Source organism: Canariomyces notabilis, assembly GCF_033297395.1.
Source record: "Canariomyces notabilis strain CBS 508.74 unplaced genomic scaffold N656scaffold_18, whole genome shotgun sequence".
Taxonomy (NCBI): domain Eukaryota; kingdom Fungi; phylum Ascomycota; class Sordariomycetes; order Sordariales; family Chaetomiaceae; genus Canariomyces; species Canariomyces notabilis.
Genome location: NW_027041840.1, coordinates 262,323 through 280,788, shown reverse-complemented (window position 1 = coordinate 280,788; position 18,466 = coordinate 262,323). Strand labels below are relative to the sequence as shown.

Genomic DNA, 18,466 nt, shown 5'->3' with positions numbered 1-18,466 from the left:
GCCCGAAAAAGCTTAAATGCTCCCGATGATGCACTTGCGAGTGAGGTCACTGCGCAAAATGGTCTCCCGCAAACAGCAGCCGCCTTTGTCTACAAGCTGATCTGTTCAACTTGAGGTTACTTCTTCAATGCACGGATTCTGTAAGTTACGGTAATTATGGTATTGTACAATACAAGTACAGTCCTACACTATCAAGGTCCTGCCTCTTTCACTACTGCTGCCTCTGCTACCTCCATTGTCGCCGTCTCGTCGCTCGCCTTCCCATCTGCTGCTGCTGTTCCTGTGGCTTTGGTGCTAGGTTGCAAGTACATTATCAATTCCTGGCCCACGGCTCCCGTGGTCGGCTTAAAGTTGGCCGTCCCAGGCACCTCCGCAATGATTTGCAAGACAACCTTGTGGACCTCCTTCGCTTCTTCCGGTGTAGCGCGCCTCTTACTCCGTTCTTTTGGGTTATACAATCTGAGCTGCACTCTGTAGCCCTTGCTAAGGAACTTCTTTAGCTGCTTCATTTTCGTAGCCAGATCATGCGGCGCGATGGCCCAATTTATCTCCAACTCCTTCAGGACTGATTTGTTTGCTTTCTTGATCTCCTTCTCTGCTTTCTCCTTGGCCCGGGCGGCTTCGCTGGCGGCCCTGCGGTCGACCACGACGCAAATGGGATACTCGGGGCCCTTGCCTTCCTTTTTGGGGGGAACAATTAGGACAAGGTCATACCGGGCCCGGTCGATACGCCTGAGAACGCTCTTTGTTTCCTCTGGCGGGGAGAGCCTGTTGTCGGGTTGCCGGATTTGTACCAACGGATACTTGATGTCGTAGTTCCGAAGTAGATTGTCGGGGGCAGGGCTGGCTGCTCTGGGAGGGCCCTTTTTTATTAGAGAGACATATCGGGTGGAGTGAAGACGGCGCAAGGACGAGGGCGACCGAAAGGAATTGGCGATGGCGGGTAGCAGCAGACGTTGCAGCTGTCCAGGCGATTCCAAAACGAGTGATTTGCTAATGAACACATTCCTGAGGGCGATGGAGGAATTCAATAGACATTGCGATGTCTTCATGGTGGGATTGACAAAGTCCAACTGCGCAGTTGAGATGGCAAGAGAGCGAAATCGTGAGTTGCTTTTCTCTCCGGAGGGGATGAAAGGAGGACGGGATATCTTTCGTATTTCATAGAATTTCACTTCTTGACGTCGAACAGGCTTGGCGCTCACGCTTGAGCCAGAAGGATCTGCCATACTTGCCATTCCGTTCTTCCCATTGGTGGCCTGGGGGTTCCACTCAACAATCCACGATCAACGACATGCATTCCCCTTACCCACCCGCGAGCCACTTCACCATCTCATCTCATCATCATCAAACATGACTTTCTAACCACCATCCCACCCATCCCAATTGATGCGATCAGCCTATCCTCTCCTGCGCGGTCTCCTCGGGAGGAGACCGTTCAGCAGATCGGCACCTTCCCACAGCCCTCAAACTCAGGCCCCTCCGCTCGACCAAAAGGCTCCACCTCCCCTTCCCTCATGGATAGGCCACCCCTTCGGCGTGCTGGTGCGCACGCTCAAGTTCGTGGCCTTTGCGCACATGATCTGGGATTACGGCATCTCGATGGCTCCCGCGTCCGGGCCGTCGATGCTCCCGACATTTGAGGTGCTTGGCGAGTGGCTTCTCGTGTCCAAGCTGCACCGCTTTGGCCGCAACGTGTCGATCGGCGACGTGGTGGCCTACAGCATCCCCATCAATGACGAGGTGGGGGTGAAGCGCGTCTTGGGCCTTCCGGGCGACTACGTGCTCGTGGACGCCCCCGCCGAGAGCGGGAGCGGTGTTGGCATGGGCTTGGGGACCGGCGCCGCAGCGGGGAGTATGATCCAGGTACGTTAGACCATGACCCAAACGTCTCCGGTTCCTTGGTGGGGATATCGCGTTATCGGTTGTGGTGGGAATGGAGAGCGGCGGATGTTTACAGCTTTCTCTCTCCCTCTTCTGCCAGGTGCCCCAAGGTCATTGTTGGATTGTGGGCGATAATTTGGTGGCCTCGCGGGACTCGAGGACCTTCGGCCCAGTCCCGCTGGCTCTCATCAGAGGCAAGGTCATTGCGACGTTCAGGCCGTTCTCTGAATTCAAGTGGATGGCCAATCCCTTGCAAAGCCCGGATGACAAATCCGGACCTTGAGGTCTCCGTCAATTCCGCAGAACATTGTCCTGTTCTCAAGTCCATGTTGTTAAGGAGACGAAAGTGTAAGTCTAGTTGAAATTGGCGGATATCTCTGGACTACGAGTCTAATTACAACATCCTAGGCAAGCCAGGCCTATCAATGCAGGTCCTAGCGCTGTTAATAATTTGGTAAAGGGTATTGCAAAACTCCTCCGGTGTTGATGGTATGGTAATAGTTTGGGTTAGCCGTGGGAATCCGTTGACTGATCGGCGCCATAATACAAAGGAAACCTTGCTCTCAAGCACGCGACCGATGTTGGTGTGGAAACTTCGAAGCCCATAACCCCATCCTCTGCCCGACCCCAATCCTCCAGATGCTCACTTACGACATACACGTTTCCCGGGGAATCCAGCTTCCAATCCCTTCCTAACCGTATAGTAAATTAAATACTGACGCCTCCAACTCCACGCCTGACTCATGCTGAATCAAGAAGCAAGCATGCTACATGGAAAATAAAAAGAGAGTATAAGGCGCAGCAGGGATTGCCGCACGCGTCCAATCAGCGAGACGCTATCATCAGCCCTCGATGTGGGTCTTAGCCGCACCCTGTCCCAGCAGCTCTAAGCAGCGCTGGGCGAGGCTGACAACCTCTCCCTCGTCATCGTCCTCGACGTCATTCTCTGACTCCATTTGGCGATTGGCGATCTGCCTGATCATTTCCACAATGTCGTCCGACTTGCCAATAAGGCCAATGAGCTTTTTGTCCTCTGACTCGAGCAGCTGGAGCAAGGTCCAAATCGCAATGTGCTGGAATGTGGCATCTCCGCTAGCAAGGAAACGGCTAAGATAGCCGTGGATGCCATCGCTTGGCTCGGTCCAGTTCTGAACAAATATGCTGTAGTCTCCGACTAAACCATTGTCAGTGCGCGATCTTGAGCGAATGGGGTAGCAAACGGACCTTTGGATGAGAGGTTTCCTAACGCAGCGGCGCTGTTCCCTTGAACCTCGACGCTGTGAGACTTGGTAAGGGGTATCAACACCTCAAATACCCCAAGTTCGAGGAGGTGTGTCTTGAGCTCGTCGCTCAGGGCAAGAACGGCAATCGCGGCCGTCATCTCCGATTGAACCTGGACAGGGACCTCGAGAACAAGCTGCTTGCATTTCTGAACCGCTCCTGCCTCAAGTACGAGGGACTTATTCCGATCTGAACTCGCTGCTAGATTACGGAGTGTCGAGATGGCGTGGCATTGGATTTCTTCATTGTCTGTCGACCCGAGGAGGTCGACCAAGGGCTTCAAAAACCCGGCTTCGATGATGGGTGATTCGTTCTGGGGGTGGATTGAGATGTTCCGGATGCACGCCACGGCAGATAGAATGAGCGGGAGGTATGACGACCGAAGCAGGCGAAGAAGGGGCCCGAGTCCGTGAGCCTGGACAATTTCTAGCTGATACTTCTCGTCGGAGGCGAGGTTCCGAAGTGCTAAGGCAGCCTGGCACTGAACCTTTGGTGAGGACGACTCTGTCAGGTTAACCAGGTACTGGACAAGCCGTGGCTCGGTCTCAGCTAGCTTGCGTCTGTTGGCAGCGTCCACGGCTATGTTGCTCAACGCGGTCGTGCAATAGTACTGCACGTCCACATCTGGGGACGACAAAAGCTGGACTAGCACAGGGATGGCTCCTGCATTTACCAACTGCTGCCGGTTCTCATCTGATAGCCATTAGCCGCAGGTTTGACAACACACATCTGCGTTTGAACCGTACCGGAATGTGTCATATTCAAAAGAGCGCCAGTGGCATTCCTCTGTACCCTCATATCCTTTGACTTGGCTAGCCGTGTCAAAGGCCCCAGAGCTCCGGACCTTGCGATCTTTGCCTTGTTGTCTTCATGTGTTGCCAGATTGGTGATGCACCCGACAGCGTTGCACTGAACCTCCACGTTTGGTGACATCATCTGCCGAATCAGGGGTTGCAGTCCGCCAAGCTGAACGATTAGGACTTTGTTCTCCGCTGGTCCTTTCGTTAGCAAGGCTTCTAGGAAAAGAGCTGTCGACAGAAACCTACTGTTGACGGCGAGGTTGCCCAGCGCGGCACTAGCGGCTCTCTGCACCTCAATGTCTGAATTCTCGAGGAGGAAGAGGATGGGGCCGAGGGTGTCGCGATCAACCGCTCGCACATCTAGAACCAGAGAGTTAGCTCCTTGGACAAACCGCAACGAGCAGCCTCTATACTCTAGGCCCCGGACGCGTTGCTGTGGTGATCAAGCCAGCTCCGGGTCCCAGCATATCGACAATATAGCCCATGTTTCCCACGCACCTCTTTCAGTAATCTCGGCAAAGGTCAGACTCGCACTTCGTTGAAGGTCAATGTTATCCGAGTAGACAAGGGTGCTCAGGGCTCGAAGGGGTTCACCCGAGAAGAAGTCGGTTTCTGCTCGCTGTGGATCCATGTGAGCGCGGATTAAGGAATATGGGCAGATGGGGAGCGGCACTAACATTCTCGAGGTACTGCAGCAGGTCTGCGACAGCCTCTCGCTCATTCTCGGCGAGAACATTCTCGTACAAGCCGTCGCGGGATTTGTCTAAGCCATCAGCACATGAACAAAGGCACGCATATACTGGTACTGGGATCCGACAGTACCTCCGCAGCATGAGGAGCTGCACACGCCCATGGTCGCTGATCGGACAATGGCAACAAGCCCAGCGTCGAAGTCCCTTCTAAGGCGCCTTCGATTTCAGAGGCTGGAAGTTTTTGCTCGTGATCCGGAGAGGCGGCCCGGGTGAGCACTTGCTCGGTCGTCGAGCTAGTTTCGGGATACCGGGACCGACAGTGCGACACCGAGTTCAAAGCAAATAAGTTGCTCAAATGGCAAGCGCTCCCTATGCGCACAAACAAGTATTGTGTTTCTGTGCTGGCAGCCGCTGGATTTCGGAGTCGATGGTCAGTTGGTTGTTTTTGGTTGTTTAGGTTAACTTGGGCGGTCCGAATCAGACGGACACACGCAAGCAACAAACCACGACGTGTGAAGGAGCTGTCCTGCCTCGTTCGGCTGTGAGCCGGGGTTAGCATGGCCCGTGCACGCACTGTAGTCATCAGGTTTCTCCAACTGACCAGAGGGGTTGTTGGAATGGCTGACCTTGATCATCAAAACCTCTGTGGAAGTCCTGTTGAGCAAGTCGGCTTTTCATATTAGAAAGGCCATACTCCCACCTTCATTTCCAAGTCTTTCGCGCATTCACAATTTGATTGCCCAGTAATACCTCTGTGTAAGTTATGTATGTACTTATAATGTACGAATAGTTGTACGTATACAGTTCCATACATGACACGTTCGTCGCAGTTCCTTCCTCATTTTCCATATATCTCAGGTCAGTAGTACATACCTGACTTTGAAAGCTGTTGTAGAGTACGGATAGGATTTCTATTCTGTGCTCTATGCCCGCAGCGTTGTTTACTCATTTGAAGAGCAGCTTCATCACCCAAGATGTGATTGTCACGTCACCGAATGCCTAGGTAACTCTTCCTCCTTCGTCCCAGATGTCGGCTCGAGATCATATACATACAATACTTCGTACCTTACATTAACTAAGGTACAGTACTGTATGTACGGTAGTTGTACAGTACAATTCACACTAGACCCACAAAGAGTTGTACTCTGTACCGCTGAAGATCTACACTATCAGCAAGGTCGGTTAGTGGGGAGCATGGGTTTCTTATCACAGCCAAGCAAGCATCACTACCCGATCGCCTTCAAGTTTGCGTATTGCATCTTGGACGCGCGATCCTGTTGCGGCAACAGTTTGTCGAGATTTTTGTACAGCAGCGGAGAAGGCCGCCCAGCTTTCTCCTCGCTGTTTCCTCCCCCATCTTTAACTAGCCGTCAATCGGCCCCGACGACAGCGCACTTCTTGCTCAAAGCGGCCCATTTGGCAGAGAGCCTGAACGGGAAAGCTTGCCCGATGTGCGTTCCACCATCACGATAATGGACGACGCTCGTGCTCCTCCCGAAATGGCACATCCCGGCACCGACAGCGCTCCCACAACTTCCTCTCCCTCCATGACTACGGGCGGGAATAATGGCAATGCGCAGCTGCCGCTGCGACCTGGTCACGAGCTTCCCTTTGTTGCCCCCTCGTCGTACCTCCGCCCAAAGCCAACCAGTCGCACAATGTCCGAGAGGACTCCAACTGCTCTGGACAAGGACCAGATGCAGGGTCTGGTGAGCAGTCCCCCGCTCCGATTCCAGCTTACCCGTTCCATCCGCCCGGTTGCCAGCCACCGGTAGCCCCGCGGCGGCGGATGGTGCTTCGCTGGGCTTTTTGGCACCGCACGGCTGCGATGCGGGGTTCCGCGATTCCCTGCAGACCGTTTCAATGGCTAACGTATCCGTACCGGCGGGCAAATTGACAGCGGGGAATCCGCGAGTTCCTGAAGGTCCGAACCAGCTACGATGTGCTTCCGCTCTCCTTTCGCCTCGTCGTGCTCGACAACGACCTCCTGATCAAGAAGAGCTTGAACATCCTCATTCAAAATGGTGTGTTGTCCTGAGACGCGCGCGGCCCAGGGCCCGCAAGAACAGCGCTGACCCAAGAGACGGCGTACTCGCAGGCATCGTCTCGGCACCTCTTTGGGACTCGCGCAACTCGACGTTTGCCGGGTTGCTGACGAGTACCGACTACATCAACGTGATTCAGTACTACTGCCAGTTTCCAGATGAAATCGCCCAGGTCGACCAGTTTCGCCTCAGCAGTCTTAGAGGTAGGCAAAGCTACCCCCCCTGACAAGAGGCTGTATCACGCAGGGGCTAAGCATGTTATTGCTGGCCAGATATTGAGAGGGCAATCGGAGTTGTGCCGCTTGAGACATTGTCAGTCCACCCCATGCGGCCGCTATACGAGGCCTGCCGGCGCATGCTCAAAACCAGGGCAAGGAGGATTCCGCTGGTCGATGTCGATGACGAGACGGGCCGCGAGATGGTTGTCAGCGTCATCACGCAATATCGCATCCTGAAGTTCATCGCCGTCAACAACGAGAAGCACACAATGCTTCTCAAGAAGCCTGTGAGGGAGATTGGCTTAGGCACCTACTCCAACCTGGCGACAGCGACCATGACCAGTTCTGTCCTTGAAGCTATCCACCTCATGGTCAAACACAACATCTCGGCGGTGCCAATTGTCGACGAAGAATACAAGGTGCTGAATGTTTTCGAAGCCGTCGATGTCATCCCCTGCATCAAAGGAGGCGCATACGACGAGCTGACCTCATCTGTTGGCGACGCCCTTTCGAAACGTGCTGAAGACTTTGCTGGAATCTACACATGTAACGAGGATGACCGGCTCGACGCAATATTCGACACGATCCGGAAGTCCCGAGTCCACAGGCTGATCGTGGTCGACGACGATAACCGTCTCAGGGGCATCATTTCACTCTCCGACATCCTCAAATACGTCCTGCTCTTTGGAGAAGAAGATGACAGCATCCGCGCCGCTTCCGCTTAGCGGGCCCAGGCTAGACGCGGTACCACTTGGCGACGCCGCCAACAGCCATTTACTTTGCGCCATGGCCGTTCTTTTACGTTACGCTTTTTCCCATTGTTAATGTGCATATGCATGGCGTCAGGACCAGGTTGCGGGAAGGAAATACCATGGCTGCATCTTGTGTTTGATCAAACGGTATTATAGACTTGTTGCTGGCTTTCCCCCTTTTCTCAAACAGAGATATAGGGCAACAGTGTACTGCAGCCTCACCCCTCGCAATTGAGATGGTTCGGCTCTGCTCTAGCCTTCTTTCAAAACAGCCCGGTCCTTTCCAAAACGGGCGGCTCCTTGCCTAACCCATGACGCCATCCGCCAGGTTGCTTCTACTGGTTGTTCCTTCAGGGGAAAGAGCCTGTCGTCGACACCTCAATCTGTGCGAGGCAGCTGGCAACATGGGAAGCAGCAACCGAAGGCAGAGCTCGGGTAGAGGTATCCAATCCGCAATCTCAGGTTGTGGATTGAAGCATTAGTATCGTCGGCCGCCGATTATCTTTACCTTATCATCCCATGGCCAAAAGACACATCCTTTGCCCTGCCACATGCCTGCCCATGCTTAACCATCCTCTATTATGCGCAGGAGTCACCTACAACTCTTGGATGGTGGCTTGTGTGGTAAACATAGAATATTGACTGCCACATGATCCTGAGCCAGGCTCTTACTCTATGTTCTCTCCCGAAGCGTTTCCGACAAGCCTTTCCCATCCGGCTGCAGCCAGCCAACTAGCCATTCCAGGACAGGACAAGCAGTCTTACCCGGGATGCGAGGCTCGGACCCTGTCCTCGGGCGACGTGGAAATGATCAAGATGGCTGAGGCGTCCGACTTTGAGGTTATTGAAAATCGTAATGCGTTTGTTCGAGAGTATAACCTCCTATCCTCCGAGGTTCGTATTCACCACCTCTCCTCCCAACCGCATTACCGTTCGCTTCCTCTTCTGGTTCCGCTTCTCCCTTTTGCTACACCCCGGCGAGCCCGCTAATCATAACTAGCATGGCCTCCCTATGCTCGTGCCCGAAGCCCAAGTACCTTCATCGGCCCCGCCCTCCTTGCACCTGCACCGCGGGGAAAATTGGCTTAAACGAACTTTCTTGCGACGAAGGTCGAATACAAGCAATGCCAGCTCCACGAAATCAGACCAAACTGTCAGGCATAGGGGAAGCGCCAGCGATCTGGCAATGCATCTAATGGCTGGTACGAAGAGGGACAGTCTCAAGGATCAAGATCTTCCGTCACTGGTGCGGCTGTGCGGCAAGAGCACGCTGTATCTGCCTGCAGAATACGCCCCGGCTCCTTTGACCCTTCCTACATGCTTCCGCGCCACTGCACAGTATCTTGTACAACACGGTAAGACATGGCGACTGGGCTGAAGTCTGTGATGGTGTCTCACAACATTATGCTAACAGCAAAACAGGCGTCGAGACCAGAGGGATATTTAGAATACCCGGTTCGGTCCGAGTGGTCAATGCTCTCTACGAGTATTACTGTGCCGATGGAGATTTGGACGAGATTACCAGCACGACTCGTTCTCCAAATCTCCCAGCTCATATCAAGGCTAGGACCCATGACGTCGCTTCAACTTTCAAGCGCTTGCTCAAGGGCCTTCCCAGAGGCATCCTGGGCTCCATGTGCCTGTTCGACACCTTGGTCACCATTGCTAATCGGCTGGACAATTCAAAAAACACAGAGACTATGGCAAGGCTGATAGCTCTGGCACTCGGTGCTGTTGGGTCCCATCTCCGCCGCGACCTGATATACGCGGTCTTCGGTCTTTTGTCCTTGATCGGGCACCATGCTGAGACGGCGCCACGAGAGGATAGCCAGGGGAGGCCGCTTCCGGTGACAGATCTAATGAGCTACAGTGCCCTGGGCATCGTCTTTGGCCCCCTGTTGATTGGGGATGATATCAATTCCTCTACAACTGGGGCTTACAATATCAATGCTAAGTTGGAGCCGCTCCAGACTCCTCAGTCTAACAGATGGAGGTTAAGACGGAGAAGCAAGGATTTGGCCGATGGTTACCCGGGGACAGCCTCAATGGACAGAGTCCACGTGGCCAACAACATCACCGAGTTGATCATAACCCACTGGCAGAGGATTGTAAAGCACACCAAAAGCCTGGCATTGCTCGAAACATCACCCCGGAGCAGGCCGTCGCTGTGGTCTTCTGTCTCCGACTCACTCCTAGTTAGAGGTCTTGGTGACTGGGAGGTCCTGCGACCTGCCTCGTGGCCAACTGCCATGGGCGGACCCCCTGCCTCGTCGAGTCCTGCTCTCGAAGCCAGTAAGTCTCTTCCAGGAATTGTCCCCATGAAGCTGACGTATGAAAAGCGATCAAGATGACTGAACGCATGGAGCGGCGCGAAATGACCCGCTCCTCGTTCTCCTCGTTCGTAATCCAGTCACAGCGATCAAACGCAGCAAGACCATTATCAGGCCGTGTTGGCGCCCCCAAAACGCTCTCGCCTACAAAAGAGGACTCGGAGGAGGCTAATAATGAGGATGTGGCAGCGGCCGAGCAACCAATAAGTATCCAAAGTCAGCTAGGGGCGCATGAGGAAAATGCATTTCGACTTAGCCCAGAAGAAAACGGAAATTCCTCATATCTACCCAAAATCCAATGTCAACTCTTCACGCCGGGGAAAAGCGTTGGGTTGAGCGTAGAAATAACGCTTGACGCCACCAGAGAGGGAGAACGTGAACGTGAACGTGAACGTGAACGTTTGGGATCTGGAACCGAGGAGACATTCTCGCCTTCGCCCCTTGATATTCAACCACCAGAGGTGTCAACTCAGGCAGTACAAACTCCGCTCCCTCAGCCAAGGCCACTGATTTCGACCGGCAGCGCTGTCAGGGCAATGGCCGCTAAGTTTGAGAATGCTTCAAGAAAGTCAGAAAGTGTCTTAAGTGCTAGGCAGGAAGCTGAGAGGCAAGCTGACTGCCCCCGAGTGGTGATGACCGAAGCGGCAGTTGCTTTAAGGGGTTCCTGCAGAGACTCTCCGATGCCAGCACAAAAGATTCCGCAGCAGGAGGCATCTCTCCCCAGTCGAGGCACAGCAAGACGGAGTACAGCAGGACAGATTATCCCAACTGCGCACGAAGCAGAAGAACGCCAACCGCCTACAGCGCGTACGCCCGTCAGCCGAGACCAGCGCCAGACACCCGCGGCCACACCGCAAAGGCCACCTCCGACAGGAAAAGAGAAACCTAACCCACCACCACCACCACCAGCTCCTCAAACGCCCAACGCAATATTGCAACAGCAACACCGCGCTTCAGGAGAGCCTACACTGCCGACACCATCGTCAACTACCCAAAAAGTGTGGCGAAGCCCAATGGAGGCGGCCGTCAGCGCCAGGGAGGTCATTAGCGCTGTGATCACAAAGGTGGAAGACCTCCATCAGCAGCTAGAAGTGCGCACCGCCGAGATGGCGGACCTGCGTCATGAGTTGATTGATGCCGGGCGCCGTGCCAATGCCCAGGTCGCTAGGCTGCGGGAGATGCTGGATGAGGCCGAGCGGGGAGGGGCAGCATGGAAGGATAGGGCTGTAAGGGCTGAGGAGATGCTGAAGGGGCTGGAGTTTGCTCTTCACGGGGTTAGAGAGGGCAGACCGATATGACGTTGCGGGGAATGTCGTAAATGGGAGGAGTGCGAGACTTTGGGCATAGCATATATATAGTATGGGTTGGGATAGAAGTTAGTTGTAGCAAGGGACAGTAGTCCCATGTACTGTGTATTAGTCCTGGATTCGACCCTACAAGACGTAATTCTTGACACCACCATAAATTCGCGGCGATAGAGCCGGAAAAACAACCCTGAATGGGCGTACTTTTTGAACAGATTTGGTACAGTCCTATAATACAAGTACAGCTGGCCACATGGGCAGCGCGACTCAAGAAGGGCGCCTCCTCTACCGTGTGTACTTGGAACCCCTGATGCGCTTGGTGTACTTCCACAGGCTGCGGTACTTCGGCTTTTGCCGCTTGGCCTCCCAGCCGCGGGGCGCGCGCGGGGGCTTGAGCGAGTGGACACGCTGGGGCCTGAACTCAATGTCGGCGCCGGGGATGCCGTGGCGGGCCATGACGTCGGCCGTGTTCTCGTCCCACACGGTCCGGAAGAGGGTGAAGCCCACGGGGGTAAGGCCGAACTTGTCACGGAAGCTCTTGAGGCTGAACCCTTCGCGCCCGGGCCCGTCGTAGAGCCTCTTGAGCTTGGCCGTGTCGAGCGGCGCGTCGCCGTCCTGTTCCAGCACGAAGACGCTGAGGCGGTGGTACGGCGAGCCCTTTTGCGCGAAGGCAGGCAGCCACGGCACGGCCAGGGCGCCGAGCTCCTCGGAAGCCGGATGGGTGGAGGGGACGCCCTCGGGCGTCAGCTGGTGGAGCTGCAGCGCGGTCCTGGTCGGCGACCAAGGGACGTTGGCCGCCATGAAGTGAAGGCGCTTCTTGAACGAGTCGGTCTCCGGGTCGGGCACGTCCGAGTCCATGACGACGACCGTGTACAGGCGCTCGCTCTTGTCGAAGACCTGCATGCGGAGGGTGGGGGGCGTCTCGGTGATGCGGCTGTTGAGGATGGTGCCCGGGGCGCACTTGTAGCCGCGGAAGGACATTTTGACGTCGATGGTGGGCTCGAATTTGGGCAGGAGGTCGGGTACGATGTGGAACTGGTTGATGCGCTGCAGTATGATCTTGCGGTCCATGGAGCACCATTTGCGGTGGGCGAGGTACCGGTAGATGGGCTTGTTCATGTCGCCTGCCCGACAAACCGTTAGCAGAAACTAGGGGTCAAGCAGAGACAAGAATGGCACACTCTGCGGTTGATACCCACCCATCCCGTCCTCAAAGCGCCGCTTGACAAGCGGATCGTTGATGTCGGCCAGGATCTTGAGCTTCTCAATATATGAGCGCAGGCTTGCGATGCGCCTCTGTTTGTATGCTTCGCCGCCGCGGTATATGCTTGCGTCGGTCGCTTCCAGCCGCTTGATCTTCTCGGTTTCGGCGACGATCTTGGCCATCTTCTCCTCGCGGTCCTGGGCCAGGATCTTGCGGGCCTCTTGGAAGCATTGGTAGGGCATCAGCTCAAAAGGCACGTCGCCTGTGGTGGCTAGGGCAGCTCGTCTTCTTCGCGAGCCGAGCTGCGGTGAGAGGAACTTGGCAAGCTCTTCCTCGGGGCCCGTCTTGACTGTCGAGGGGCCGCGTGTAGGCTTCTGCTGGCCAAGGAGTGCGGCATCGGCGGCAAGTTTCTGGGCCTCGGAGCCAGGCTCTATCGGCGTTGTCGTCGTTGCCGTCTCATCTTTCCGGACCGACGTCGATGAGAACTGGCGGAGGGCAATTGGCGGCGGGTGACATGTTGCCGTGCTGCCCGTTGCTTGCCGTAGCGACCGCACTATGGGCCGCGCAACCTGTTGAGGCCTTGACATGGCAGCGGGCGGCGGAAGCGTGGATGGTTTGAAGGAACTTTGGGCTGCTGTTTCGGACAAACTCAGGACATGCGCCGATGAAATTTCGCGGACCCATGCACCGGCTCCTGACTTCGGCGTGACTTACCATACGTAATTCGTAACGCTGCTGTAATTAACGTTACGGCGTGTCTGTGCGCTGCAACGCCTGGTCTTTTTTTCTTCGAACATTATACTGGGGATGGGCGAATTTGAGACGAAGACAGACAGACGGAACGGACAGAACAAACAGCAGGCGAACATATCGAGGTCCGATTGCAGCAGCACCGGGGCCAGTTGCCATAACTGCGCAAATCACCGCCGCCATGGCCGGCAAGGGAATGAAGGGCCTCAGCGACGCCCTGAGAGGACTTGGCCTTGTTGCCCAGCCATGCAGGACACTGCCTGTTCGTGTGCCGTTATTCCTCTCGATTCTTACTTTCCTTGCGGTTTCAAACTAATAATCAATCCGTACGAATCAAGGTCCGGCAATTACCCTTGACATGTAGGCGATCAATGGCGACTGAAGCACCACTTCCAAATATCACACGATCAGTCTCCGATTCCTGGAATCCCGGTACGGCTTGCAACTATCAACCGTCACTGCTCCAATTCCTATGGTCACTAACAGCTGCTGCAGTAACATCTGTTCCTCTCACCATCTACTCGTTCCCCACCCTCGAACCGCGCTCGCTCGAGTCATGGTCAACCAAGCACCTCCACCTCCCGCTGCGCCGCGACATCCTCCACCTGGCCGTGGTCTACGAGGGCGACAAGACGCGGCAGGGCACGGCCTCATCCAAGACACGCTGGGAAGTTCACGGCTCACACCGCAAGATACGGCCGCAAAAGGGCTCAGGCCGCGCGCGTCTGGGCACGAAGCAATCGCCAATGCTCAAGGGCGGTGGCAAGGTTTTTGGCCCCAAGCCGCGCGACTTTAGTACCAGGCTCAACCGCAAAGTGTACGACCTGGCGTGGCGCACGGCACTGTCGTACCGGTACCGCCGCGGCGAGCTGATCGTGACCGAGGACGGGCTAGAGCTGCCGCTGCCCGACGAGTTCCTCCAGCTGGCCGAGAGCGGCGTGCTGGGCCGCGAGCTCGAGGACGGCTTCGTCCGCAAGTACGTCGGTGAGCTGATGACGGCGCTTCAGTGGGACAAGGCACACGGCCGGACCACCTTCATCACCGGCGACAGGCGGCCCAACCTGTTTACGGGCCTGGAGATTGCCGGGGAGAACGGCAGAGCGCTGGAACTGGAGGACGTGGATGTCAAGGACCTGTTGGAGACGGGGAGGATCGTCATCGAGCGGAGTGCGCTGCGCGAGATGATCAAGACTCATCAGAGTGACCTTGTTACAAAAATCGGATTACGGGGCACCAAGTCAGGGCCCCCGTTGGGGCAGACGCTGGTCCGGTAGAGAGGGAACTAGATGGGCGTATTTGTATGTACTATATCTTCCCGAGTGCCAGTTGGCGGCCATGGGCGCCACCGTGCAGTTGCTGTAACATGTAAACTTTCTATCTTCAGCCAGTCCTTTTCTGCCGTGGTCGTCTTGAACGTTTTGCATATGTAAGTAGGTACCTGTCTTTCAGTGTCAACGGAGTCTAGGTCCTGATACTGCACGTACGAGACTGTCGGAATGGGTAAGATCACAACCGCGGGGCCTGATGTAAGGCAGAAGGCGTGAGGCAGCACTATGAAGCAGTGAAATCACGGGTACAGGCAAGGCAAATCGTGTCGTGACTGCCCGTTGATGGCCACTGGTGGATCTTCACTGCAGTGGCATGGTCATTCATCGAATCATCGGAGTTTCAGACCTTCAAAGTTCACTGTGCACACACGCACGGACCCAGCCAAATTTGCAGACGCGCACGGGCCATGGCCTTTGGGTTATATATTGCCGCTGCCGACCCCAGATCTTTCTCCTCTTCTCTTTTCTTTTCCCCATCCCGGTGCAGGGGTTTTACGTGTGTCAGTGAGGATTCGTCCGAGACCACGTTTTTGCTAGTTGAAAACTACAACCTGACCGCTCCTAGTTGGCTGAGGCTGGCTAGGGAATTTTTGGACCTTTCTCGATGGAGAGAACCTTTTCTGTCTTTCATTGCCAACGCTTGCTTGCCGAGCGTGGCGAAGAAGGACATTGGGAGATGTGGGAGATGGATGGATGCGCTGTGAAATGGATGAGTGTGCCAGGTTATGGTGTCTGACGGGCTCGAAGGCAAGCTTCGATACATTTTCGACATGGACGGTTGAAGCCAACGCATGGGTGCTACTGGCATAGGGAGCGAAGGATTGGGTCGGTATCAGTGGCCGCATGCGCCCAATGAGTAAAAAAGGTGGTCATTCGGTCGCACAACGTGTCAAGTCTCCTCGGAAGTTTTGTTCTCATATTCTGTACCCACGGCTTTGGCGAGCTCTTTGCAGTGTACTCAAGGATCCTCCATACAGGCCGATGTGTTTTCGATTGAACAACATGGAATGGATTGTACCTAGTCTCACCACGAAGTTGCGACGTTGTCCAGCCAAACCTGCAGGTATATATTTGGACGCCTAAGTCGAGACTAATGTGCAAATGTAAAGACATAACGGTGAACTACAGACAATGCTGTCTAACTAATAATCCCAAGTTGGCCGCCCTGCGAAGTCAATCGAACCCGAAGACCTGGGACAGCGAGATGGAGGCATCAGATCCACGGCCTGTCGTTGCCTGGTCAGGCCAGGCAAAGCCCCCACCGGGCGCTCTGAATGCACGGACAGTGTGCTGCCAGCCCTGTTCTCCAGGAACCGAGGCGCGAGTGGCCGTAATTTTCGCCAAGTGGAATTCAAGTCAGTAACAGGGTTGGTTAGAACACCTAGGTCGCAGGACAATGAAATTTGACAATTCTCAACCACATAAGTTCCATATTTTCATGCTAGTGTATGTATTTGTACGGACACCTGCCACAGTTCATCACGTCGCGGGTTGCTGGCTGTAAAAAGACGGCAAATGTAAACGTATGTAATTTTACATGATATGGTGAGTGGAAAAACCGATTGGCTGTCATGGGATCACTGAACGAGTAGAAATCTTAAATTTCCGCACTGTGCGACCACCGCTCGTCCGCTAATGCTCCACTGGTGCAAGAGCGAGTGGGCGTGCGAGGAGGACAGGGCGGATCAAAGTTAGTTACGCCTCCTCTTCCAAGCCCGTCCCTTCACCTCACCCCATCATCCTCAAAAACGACTTCCGCCGCCCAACGACTTTTTCAATCGCCCAGCGCCGCTGCCAGGCCTGCGACCCGCGTGAATATCGATTCAGCATTTCCAATACTTTCCAGTTTGATTCGCAGTAGCCTCCGGATTCGAATTTTGTCCGCCCTTGTCAGCAGGAGGAGTGTTGGTGGATTGGAGGTTCTGTGATTGCCGTCGTCGGCGCTTTGGCGCGACTCGTCACACAACAACCTCCTCCCCTCTCCGACTGCCTGCGTCGCCCGAACTGCCGCGAAATTTTCAATCAAATCTAACCCGGATCTGGGTCCGAAAGGCCTAGTTTTGCCTTTGGCGACGTGGCTCCGAGCGCCTATCGCTTGACAGAGTTTCTTTGTCCGCCGTCGCCACCTCCAACGGGGGACGGGTCGCGCCAAGATTACTCACCCACTTGCCCACCGATCGCCGCATTCCCGCAATTTGCAGTCCATGATGTCCTTCCACCCTCAGACTCCGCAAAGTCCCTCCCAGTTCTCTCCCAGCACGAGCGACCTGACGATGAGCATGACTGGAACCGTGCCATCGACCACGACCACGCTACCGACCCCGGCCCACAGCGTCAACGGTAGCTCGCTCCCGTCGGAAATGACACAGGATCTCGTCATGGGAGAGGACTCCCCGCACAAGCGCAAGCGAGCAATCGACGATGTTGGTGACCGCGAGCAGAAGAAAGTCGATGTCGAGGGCCGCAAACTGGGTATTGATGACCTCCACTTGGATGTGGGCGAAAAATACCTCCTTTGCAGAACTCGTAAGACTCCCTTGAACCTGTTCAAAGTAGCTCCAACAGCGAGAGCAGTTTTTACTGCCGCTTCGCTTCTCGCATCCCACAAGCGTCCCATCGCGCTGCCCTTGGTCGCTCGGAGTGCGAGCGAATTGCAGCCACTGTTTCGTTGTTTCCGTACTGAGACTTGTTAACATTTGCTTTCGCAGCGCGCCCTCTGCCTCGACCTAATGTGTCGGAAGATCTTTTCGAGATGTATGGCCTGACCGGAATCGCTGCTGAAGTTGCTCGTGTGCTCCCAAATGGAGAGAAGAACGCGATTCGAAAGACTTATAAGGGTCACATCAAGAAGCTTGGCGTGCAGGGCCACTTTGACTCGGTCAAGCAAGACGCTATGCGGCAAGACGGGCTCCTAGGGCTCATGAAGTGCCCGGAAGATGTGTGGGACGCTCAGTTTTTGCGAGGCAAGGATCTTCGCCAGGGCTTCCAGAACGAGGTGAAGCAGAAACTGTTGAGGGCTACAACAATGGGCAAAGGCTTCGTGGCCAAGACACTGTGGGATAGCTCGGTTCTAGGGGATCTGGCCCCCGGAAGAGGCGACAAGCAGACCTCGTCGGCGCGGCCTACCGCACCCAGCACCCCACTCGCATCTGCCGGTTTCCAACCCATGCAGCGAGCCAAGGTCGGCACTCCGATTGCACAGGATGCGGCTAGAGCCAAGCGCAACATCAAGAAACGGAGCTACGGTGACAGCAGCTTCGAGGGCTACGGCGAGGGTTTCCCCGATGATGACCTTGGCGCCGAGACTGGATACTCGACCGGGGAGGGCGAGATGGTCTCGGGCCAGAAGCGGAGAAAAAAGGTGCTCATCAACAGTTACGATCCTGTCTGATGAGGAACCTTTGCTGACGGGAAACAGACTCATCCAGCCAATCAGTCGTACCCCCAAGCCCGACAACCGGCTCATGGTGCCGGCATCATTGGGACATAGGAGTCGACTAGTGCTGTCGAGCCCAGCCGTTTTGTTTGCCCGCCTGTCGAGGCGCCTCTCAAGAGGGGTAGAGGCAGACTCCGTCGGCAGGATACAGTGAAGCCACTTGATCAGCGTTCAGGGTGATGCCTGACGGCCCGGTTGACATTCATTTCTCATGCATGACGGAGCAGCACAGATCTTCTTCGCAGTTCTCTAGCTCTGCCACCGCGCAGAAGAAGTTGGAAGAACAGCAACCGATCCCGAAATTGGTCAATTATCTTGGCTATGTCTGCGGAGATGCCGGCGGGCCAGGACGCAGAAGTCGAAGCAAAAAGGGAAGGGACGGCGGATCAAATACATTGGTGCCGTAAAGGGAGGCTTTCTCCAAACGGCGGATCGCAGAGCG

General features: G+C 55.3%; 8 protein-coding genes across 8 annotated transcripts; 5 read left to right on the top strand and 3 right to left on the bottom strand.

Moving 5' to 3' along the window:
- Window positions 1-110: 110 nt before the first annotated feature.
- Window positions 111-1,175, bottom strand: N656DRAFT_781462 (uncharacterized protein). The gene has a single exon (XM_064815586.1). The coding sequence runs from the start codon at window positions 1,050-1,052 to the stop codon at window positions 192-194; it is 861 nt and encodes a 286-aa protein (XP_064668253.1). The 5' UTR covers window positions 1,053-1,175; the 3' UTR covers window positions 111-191.
- Window positions 1,176-1,512: 337 nt separating this feature from the next.
- Window positions 1,513-2,140, top strand: N656DRAFT_674435 (LexA/Signal peptidase; the record flags this gene model as incomplete). Its single annotated transcript, XM_064810469.1, has 2 exons — window positions 1,513-1,818; window positions 1,961-2,140. Coding segments are annotated over 2 exons (486 nt in total), but the record flags the coding sequence as incomplete, so codon positions are not given.
- A 164-nt stretch (window positions 2,141-2,304) lies between these two features.
- Window positions 2,305-5,136, bottom strand: N656DRAFT_781460 (ARM repeat-containing protein). Its single transcript, XM_064815585.1, has 7 exons — window positions 4,788-5,136; window positions 4,643-4,728; window positions 4,464-4,584; window positions 4,212-4,325; window positions 3,912-4,157; window positions 3,109-3,858; window positions 2,305-3,058 (listed from the first exon to the last, which is right to left on the bottom strand). Exons 1-7 carry the CDS (start codon window positions 4,816-4,818, stop codon window positions 2,727-2,729), a joined length of 1,680 nt encoding a protein of 559 aa, XP_064668251.1. The 5' UTR covers window positions 4,819-5,136; the 3' UTR covers window positions 2,305-2,726.
- Window positions 5,137-6,129: 993 nt separating this feature from the next.
- On the top strand, window positions 6,130-7,645 carry N656DRAFT_769986 (CBS-domain-containing protein; the record flags this gene model as incomplete). The annotated part of the gene is made up of 4 exons (XM_064813739.1): window positions 6,130-6,366; window positions 6,558-6,681; window positions 6,756-6,905; window positions 6,975-7,645. The coding sequence occupies 4 exons, from the start codon at window positions 6,130-6,132 to the stop codon at window positions 7,643-7,645; spliced, it is 1,182 nt and encodes a 393-aa protein (XP_064668250.1).
- A 774-nt stretch (window positions 7,646-8,419) lies between these two features.
- N656DRAFT_197735 (uncharacterized protein) lies at window positions 8,420-10,374 on the top strand. Its single transcript, XM_064808850.1, has 4 exons — window positions 8,420-9,027; window positions 9,095-9,964; window positions 10,012-10,121; window positions 10,192-10,374. The coding sequence occupies exons 1-4, from the start codon at window positions 8,685-8,687 to the stop codon at window positions 10,207-10,209; spliced, it is 1,341 nt and encodes a 446-aa protein (XP_064668249.1). The 5' UTR covers window positions 8,420-8,684; the 3' UTR covers window positions 10,210-10,374.
- A 1,217-nt stretch (window positions 10,375-11,591) lies between these two features.
- On the bottom strand, window positions 11,592-13,097 carry N656DRAFT_713348 (PEBP-like protein; the record flags this gene model as incomplete). Its single annotated transcript, XM_064811889.1, has 2 exons — window positions 11,592-12,430; window positions 12,506-13,097. 2 exons carry the CDS (start codon window positions 13,095-13,097, stop codon window positions 11,592-11,594), a joined length of 1,431 nt encoding a protein of 476 aa, XP_064668248.1.
- Window positions 13,098-13,290: 193 nt separating this feature from the next.
- Window positions 13,291-14,662, top strand: N656DRAFT_781454 (ribosomal protein L4). Its single transcript, XM_064815584.1, has 3 exons — window positions 13,291-13,522; window positions 13,599-13,692; window positions 13,756-14,662. Exons 1-3 carry the CDS (start codon window positions 13,442-13,444, stop codon window positions 14,532-14,534), a joined length of 954 nt encoding a protein of 317 aa, XP_064668247.1. The 5' UTR covers window positions 13,291-13,441; the 3' UTR covers window positions 14,535-14,662.
- Window positions 14,663-16,795: 2,133 nt separating this feature from the next.
- Window positions 16,796-17,979, top strand: N656DRAFT_713219 (Rox3-domain-containing protein; the record flags this gene model as incomplete). Its single annotated transcript, XM_064811878.1, has 2 exons — window positions 16,796-17,114; window positions 17,297-17,979. 2 exons carry the CDS (start codon window positions 16,796-16,798, stop codon window positions 17,977-17,979), a joined length of 1,002 nt encoding a protein of 333 aa, XP_064668246.1.
- Window positions 17,980-18,466: the final 487 nt, after the last annotated feature.

What these genes read in the sequence shown, in the direction of transcription:
- N656DRAFT_781462 (XM_064815586.1), bottom strand. Translation starts at nt 1,052, where the DNA reads ATGAAGACATCGCAATGTCTATTGAATTCCTCCATCGCCCTCAGGAAT.
- N656DRAFT_781460 (XM_064815585.1), bottom strand. Translation starts at nt 4,818, where the DNA reads ATGGGCGTGTGCAGCTCCTCATGCTGCGGAG. An exon ending in CAGCTCCTCATGCTGCGGAG is followed by an intron (nt 4,729 to 4,787) that starts GTACTGTCGGAT and finishes CTGATGGCTTAG; the next exon opens with ACAAATCCCGCGACGGCTTG. An exon ending in TGCTGCAGTACCTCGAGAAT is followed by an intron (nt 4,585 to 4,642) that starts GTTAGTGCCGCT and finishes ATGGATCCACAG; the next exon opens with CGAGCAGAAACCGACTTCTT.
- N656DRAFT_197735 (XM_064808850.1), top strand. Translation starts at nt 8,685, where the DNA reads ATGCTCGTGCCCGAAGCCCAAGTACCTTCATCGGCCCCGCCCTCCTTG. An exon ending in ACAGTATCTTGTACAACACG is followed by an intron (nt 9,028 to 9,094) that starts GTAAGACATGGC and finishes ACAGCAAAACAG; the next exon opens with GCGTCGAGACCAGAGGGATA. An exon ending in GAGTCCTGCTCTCGAAGCCA is followed by an intron (nt 9,965 to 10,011) that starts GTAAGTCTCTTC and finishes ACGTATGAAAAG; the next exon opens with CGATCAAGATGACTGAACGC.
- N656DRAFT_781454 (XM_064815584.1), top strand. Translation starts at nt 13,442, where the DNA reads ATGGCCGGCAAGGGAATGAAGGGCCTCAGCGACGCCCTGAGAGGACTT. An exon ending in AGCCATGCAGGACACTGCCT is followed by an intron (nt 13,523 to 13,598) that starts GTTCGTGTGCCG and finishes GTACGAATCAAG; the next exon opens with GTCCGGCAATTACCCTTGAC. An exon ending in CTCCGATTCCTGGAATCCCG is followed by an intron (nt 13,693 to 13,755) that starts GTACGGCTTGCA and finishes CAGCTGCTGCAG; the next exon opens with TAACATCTGTTCCTCTCACC.